This window comes from Accipiter gentilis, chromosome 2, assembly GCF_929443795.1.
Source record: "Accipiter gentilis chromosome 2, bAccGen1.1, whole genome shotgun sequence".
Taxonomy (NCBI): Eukaryota; Metazoa; Chordata; class Aves; order Accipitriformes; family Accipitridae; genus Astur; species Astur gentilis.
The window spans coordinates 23634256-23641301 of record NC_064881.1 but is presented as its reverse complement, the minus strand read 5'-3'; the positions used below and the strand labels follow the sequence as shown (position 1 = coordinate 23641301).

Below are 7046 nucleotides of genomic sequence, written 5' to 3'. Positions count from 1 at the left end.
TTTTATTTAGAAGGAGCTTTCTCATTTCCAGGGAATGGATAAAAGAGCTTTAGACACAATGTGATATAACGCATCTCTGCTTTAGAAGAGCTTTGTGTGGCCAACACCTTCAAAGACTGACATTTATTTACACGTTACAGATACAGCATCTGCTTCCTACTGTGGGAGAGAAAGAGTTTTTCTTTACTTTTTTTTCATTTTCAGTCACTCTAGACTTTCCTTCCTTACACTGCACTGTCACTAGACCTGAGCAGTAATGGAAAGTTCTGATCAATTTACCCTTGTTGATGTTATGACTGATGGGATAAAAACATTTTTTATATACAACGAAAATTTGTGACTTAAGACCTTATCATTTCCCCACAACCCCAGTATAATCCAAAGACTACAATATTTTCACTGCTCAGGCTGTATTGTTCTACTGTTTAAGCATGTTGCCCTTCTTGCATATGACAGGTTTCAAGATGAGACCCAAACCTCACCCTCCTTGGCCCAGCATCAGCTCCATCTCACTCTTTCTATCCTAAACAGAAGAAATTTGGTCCCACAACCTCCCTTACAATGTAGATCTGAAAAGCCCCTATAAGTGGTCATAACCCAGAAAATGTAATCCTGCAAAAAAAAGACAAACAGGCAACTATTATTCATACAAGTAAGAAAGATGCCATCTAATCCTTCAAAGTAGCAAGTAATCGTTTTCCCCAGGAAGATAGTTTAGGAAGAGGAAGGACAGAATTACAGTTGATCTGGTCTTACGCTAAATAGTTTCAGATAGTTTGAGGTATCTTGAATTACAATGCTTTAAATTCCTGCTGGTCAAATATACATATGGTTTATGGATTTGTTCTTTGTGTCTAGTTTTCACTAACCACAAGACAATAGTTCTAAATGTACATCTTTTAAAAAGTTTTTGAATTTTCAAACTCAAACTTTTCAAACTTTCAAACTCAGCTTTGCAGAAGAGGCCCTGGGGGTCCTGGTGGACACCAAGTTGAACTTGAGCCAGCAATGTGTTCTTGTGGAAAAGATGGTGAGTGATGTCCTGGGCTGCATTAGGAGGAGTGTTGCAGGTTCAGGGAGATAATCCTTCCCCTCTGCTCAGCACTGGCAAGGCCACACCTGGAATGCTGGGTCCATTTCTGGGCTCTCCAGCACAAGGCAGACATGGACCCAGGGAGGCTGCGGAGTCTCTTCACGGGAGAAGGGAAACTTGAGGAAATCTGACAATAGTAGGACGTGTTTGAATGCAACGCCTTTTATGACTACGCTGCCTAAATCTGCTCTTAACTCTATGGCAGACAAACTACTCAGGTGCAGTAAGGCAAAAAGAGAGCGCTATATGCCCTCCTCCCAACCCAGTAAAACTGCTTACCTCTCACCAAGTGACTTTGAACTGAGAATAAGCCTTTTAATGACTCAGCGTGGATGGTTCATGCCATCCACCTGCCAAGCACAAGAGCACAAGATCTCCACTGATGCACTGATCTTCTGAACATGCCCTGTTGTGGAAGAAGAGAGACAGCAAAGTTTGGCTGCTGCTTCTCTTTGTGGTGCTGCCTGGGGTATGGAAGAACCCCCAGCTTGGGATCATTGCTCTGATGCAAAGGGAGCAAACAGAACAGTATAATTCATTTCTGCCTTTAAATGATAAAACATGCAGACCCTTTCCAGGATCGATCATGAAAGCAAAAAAAAAAACCACAACAAAACACTATGTACAGCAGCTTCGTGATAGCTCCTCCCCCAGATCCACATGGCTTTCATTTACCTGACTAGCACACAGGTGACAACAGTGGTAATGCTCCCTACAGCTTCCCGAGGAGGGGAAGTAGCGAGGGAGGTGCTGATCTCTTCTTCCTGCTATCCAGTGATAGGACGTGTGGGAATGGTTCAAAGCTGCACCAGGGGAGGTTCAGACTTGATATTAGGAAGCTTTTCTTTACCAAGAGGGTGGTCAAACAAGCTTCCTAGAGAGGTGGTCGATGCCCCAAGCCTGTCAGTGTTAAAGAGGCATTTGGACAATGCCCTTAACACCATGCTTTAACTTTTGGTCAGCCCTGAATTGGTCAGGCAGTTGGACTAGATGATTGTTGTACGACCCTTCCAACTGAAATATTCTATTCTATTCTACTCTAGCCTAGTCTAGTCTATAGGGTGATAGCAGGAGAATGGCATGGGGAGGACAGTCAGAGCCGATTTTCATATGGACCTAGTGGTCTTGTGCCTGGTGGCTCTGTGTTGCCGAGACCCCACCGCAGTGTCCCGACTGCTCTGTGGATGCAGCAGTAAGCTGACGTCTCCGTCCCCACGCACCCCTCAGTGTCTTGATCTATTCAGTGGAGGAAGCCGAGGCAGGCATCACCCGGAGCCTTGGTACTGATACGGCTGCCTTGGACAAGGTGCACATTGTCTTGCCCTGGCGCTGCCTCTCCTATTGGCCCCTCCTGACCACTGCAGGGATGGGGCATCTTTAAAAGGAGGCCAGCGAGGTCTGAGTCGGGCACACAATCTCTCTGACTCCCACCGAGAGCTGCTGTGGCCACTGCCTCTCTCTGCAGGACCACTGCCTCGCTAAGCCTGTACAATGTGTAACCGATTTGTGGGAACCTGGAAACTCGTCTCCAGTGAAAATTTTGATGACTATATGAAAGAACTGGGTGAGAAATGTTTTGTTTTGTTTTGTTTTTAAGTTTCCTTTGGGAATGTCTATTCTTCATCTTATGCTTTGCTCATGGATGGTGCCTTCTTCCTGACCACAAAAGCACTTTAATTACTTTTCTATCATAATTTAATTTCTTTCCTTTAGCATCTAAAATGGAAAAACAGAAAGGTAGGTGCTGAATTACTGTAACAAATTTACTTTTGTCTAGCTGAACTGACCTGATCGAATTCATTTTTCTGTAATGAGAAGAATCTATGGAGATGCAGCATTTTTTTTATGTTTCTCTTGACTGCACCATTAAACTCGTGACTTGTGATAATTTACAATATATAATGGAGCTGATGTCTCATGACACTTTGGTTTCAGAGGTCTAAATCCTATGAATGAATCTATCTGTTACTGAAGAATGCCAGGAATGTAATAAATTAGGCATTGTTTTTTCATTTTAATGCTGGCTTCATTCCTGTATAGCAAGTGCACAGACAGTCAGCTACAGCATTGCTTTTGCTATATAAATGATTCACTGAGACACTAATTCCCATTATTTGAAATGTTAAACTGAATAACAAAAGAATTGCAGTTAATTAATTAACCAGAGTAAATGTGGGATGAAAGTCCAGCTACAGATATTTTTCTGAAGATCTGAAAAGAAGTGTTCAGTACAGAATAATTACTGCAAATAGTGTTATACTATACAGATAACTTTATACCCTTTTATATGGATCTTTTCTTCTGAGCATAGCATAACATTAACAAAGGCAATAGCTACAGCTATCCCCTTTCTGCTTTTATAAAACAGCAATACATCATCGGTGGCCTTCATTCTAATTTGCCCCAGACCTCACAACTTGTATACAATGAACTGGACTGAAAGGCACTAAGCAATATAAAAGGCTTTTGACATGGGATTTTCCCTGAAGCTCTCTGCAGCTCTTTGCTCTTATGCTTCAACATTTTTTATATTTCGTACTTGTACTTTTCATTGACATTTAGATGCAACGATCCTTAAGGGACGTTAGTAGCAACCTAGGAATTGCCCAATCTCCACTATGTTTTAATGAACAAGCACCAGCACATTGGCAGTTCAGTATCCAGTTTCTTCCATGCAGCTGGTTAACAAAAGTGCAGATTCTCAGATTTGTCAAGAGTTTTTTTAAAGAAGGATTTTTGCAAGCTTTTATGAGAAACAGACAATTCCTCTGAATTTTTCTACTCATTCTATCGCTACACAAATTCATGCAGATTTGTAACCGTCTTTGTTTCTTCTTAGCTAAATGTACGCAAGTGTATACTCATGTATAGCTTTATTTCTTGCTGAAGGTGCACTCTTATCAACTGGGGCTGCCTCAGCCTCTGAACGCTGTACTTCCTCATTTGAAGAATTAGTGTCTCATCTGAATCAAGCATTAGAGTATTCAAGAAGGAACTGTTCCTTATTCTTTCACTGAAGATTTATGAAAGAATACTGAGTTTCTTGCTTGCTAGAATGTAATTATAGTTTTGTTTCTGATTTCTAGGAGTGGGCTTGGCTACCCGGAAACTAGGTGGCCTGGCAAAGCCTGATGTGATCATCAGTATGAAAGGGGACATAGTAACCATCAGAACTGAAAGCACCTTCAAAAATACAACGATCTCTTTCAAACTGGGCCAGCAGTTTGATGAAACAACAGCAGATGACCGGAAAGTCAAGGTAAGGGGTCTGATGATCTCTGAGTAATCTTGACGTCCTAGAACAGCGCCAGGAGGAGTTTTTCCTAGCCCCCTAGCAACACTATGAGTTTTCCAAGCTATTCAAAGAAAGCATTGAACAAGAAATAGTATGGTGCTGAAACTAATGTCACAAAGCGTGTCATTAGCCAAGAATGTGGATTTTGCTGAACGTAAAGTGAATTGCTGCTCTAACCTGCAAAGCTCAGACTGCAGTTTGAAACTCTTTCTTGGCCTTTGCAGAGTGTTGTAACCTTGGAGAAAGGAGCATTGGTGCAAGTGCAGAAGTGGAATGGCAAAGAGAGCACGATAAAGAGAAGACTGGTTGATGGGAAAATGGTGGTGGTAAGTTCACACTCCTTGTATGCTGATAAAGGTCAGAAGGATGCAGCCTTCAGTTTGCTTCTGTCTAAATAGACTGTCGATTTTGGCTTTCTCTCTGGCTTATGAGGTAAATTAAGAGGGACAAAAAGGGAACCAAGCTTAGCAAACAAGCTGCAAGGAAATAAATATCGTTCCATACAGCAAATTGTCTTTAAACTGACTGTGTCAGCAGAGCTACCATTAATTGGCAGAATATTTACTGCTCCCAAGATTATTATATATTCTTCAAAGAAATGAGATTTTCAAATAGCAGAAACCTGTGAAATGCAAATAGAAGTTTGCAAGTTGGGTACTGCTGTCCCTGGAATGGCTCTTTCCTTTTTCCTATCTTTTGAATAAATCCTGTCCACCTTAGAAAACTGATTTTATACCTTTTCACACATCTATTTCTACTAAAAACCATCAGTTCACACACTTCTGTTTGCTTTTTCCATATGAGCATGCTAAGCGCACTAAGCAGGTGCTTGAGGTTTCTTGTGTGAAAGCCAGCAGCACCTCTGTGCCCACGCCTGCCTGCGTGGTGACCTGCAGCAGGGACTGGCAGGTCCTGATGTCTCCTCCGAAATGCCTGCTGTGGTGAGAGAACCAAATCTTTCCCAGGGGCAGGGGAATGCTGGCTTTCCCTCACCCCCCATTCAACCTGCCCTTCTCTAGCAGCCATGTGAAAGCCATTGGTTGGCCAAGCCAGGGTGATAACACACTTTAGGGACCCCAGCTCTAAGGATCATTACTAAAACTAAGATTTCACTTTTGAGTGAAAGAAAGTTTTTGTTCAGAAAAGTTTTTAAAGAGTGGAGCCAAACTAATTTTGGTGCCTTGTTTGAAATCAGCAGCATTAAGCCTTTACGTGCTAGCTTGTTCTGACTGCATTTTGGTTTAAGCTCTCCTACATTTGGAAGGGTGATTTGCATCTCCTCATGGCTGCATTGCTGTGTAAACTTTTTCTAAGTATTAAACCATCTTCAAAAAGCAGAGAGGTAGGGTGCGTCTTCCATCGGCATCCTGCTGTCTGCCCCTTGCCTCAAACAGGTTTGTGGAGGAGGCATCATCTTTTGCAGACCCATGAGGTCTTTTTTAATGTCCTGTTGCCTCTGTCACACACGTCCTGTGGCTGTGAGTCACCAGGAGCCGCTGAAGGCCACTGGGGCAAGAGGGTCAGGAGGAATATTTTGTGACTCATAAGTGCGAAGTTTTTTAGGCCACAAGCCTGACCTCTGAACTACCCAGGCTACTTCTGCTTCCACAAAAAAAACTTTGTAAAATGGGATGTGGCCACGGGCCATGGTATAATAAACTAGGTGAGGCTGATATTTCTGTCAAGCTAGCAACAATACCAGGGAAGGTAAATTTGTTTCTGGAAGCTGAGCCTAATTTTGCAATCTGTTTGTCATTATATGCCACTTAATTAAGTCTGAAGATGTTAAAATAGAAACCACTCCATTTGCAATATAAAAATAGCTTTGCTGTTTGCTCTAAAAATTATGTAAAGATGAAAAGATGTAAAATATGACGTCTGGATTTTCACTGACTTCAGAGGTTACTGCAGCAGACACGCCTGCTCTCAGCAAAAGATTTATATTAATTTTCCTTTGTGCCTTAGGAATGTGCCATGAAAGGAGTTGTCTGCACTAGAGTCTATGAAAGAGCGTGAAGAAATTCCCTCTCTGCACTGGACTGGGACTGGCTCTTAAAACTTGGCTTAGTTTGGTGACCAAAGCCTCATGCACTGTGCTTCTTTATTTTCTTATTTCCTTTTATTGGGAAAATGACTACACTATAATTTCATATTTCAGAGCCATAGTGTAACTAATCCAAAGTATTGTGGTGATCCAATAAAAGCTTCTCAACACATAAAATAGAGTGTTTGTCTCCACATGAATATTTAAGGTCTTTTCTGAGTAAAATGGTAAAACACAACTGATCTGCCTCTGAGAGAGGGTTAACACTGCTTCCTTGATATGTGTAAAAATTATCATCTCATGGATTCAATATTCCTTTCCTGTAAAAGATTTTATTGCTGAATAGTTCCTATATGGAAGATCATCTTTACAGCCAGAATTTTTGACTCAGTATGATTTACTGTTTCAGCCTTATGGTTTTACCACAGCATTGTTTCAGTGTCATCCCAAATTGTTTATACTTCTTTCAGTACCACTTTTTATATCCTGCCATGTATTTGGTAGAGGAAAAAATTATCAGAACACATTCCATGTTTCTCTGGCAAAAGAGCTCTTGACCTGTAAAACGAAGTGTGGAGAAGGTGTGAATGAACCGCAGAAATCTCAGGGCTAGG

The 7046-nt window shown here is 41.6% G+C and overlaps 1 protein-coding gene across 1 annotated transcript; it reads left to right on the top strand.

The window, feature by feature from the left end:
• The first annotated feature begins 2481 nt into the window (after positions 1-2481).
• On the top strand, positions 2482-6609 carry LOC126048495 (myelin P2 protein). Its single transcript, XM_049823627.1, has 4 exons — positions 2482-2657; positions 4180-4352; positions 4613-4714; positions 6354-6609. The coding sequence occupies exons 1-4, from the start codon at positions 2585-2587 to the stop codon at positions 6402-6404; spliced, it is 399 nt and encodes a 132-aa protein (XP_049679584.1). The 5' UTR covers positions 2482-2584; the 3' UTR covers positions 6405-6609.
• Positions 6610-7046: the final 437 nt, after the last annotated feature.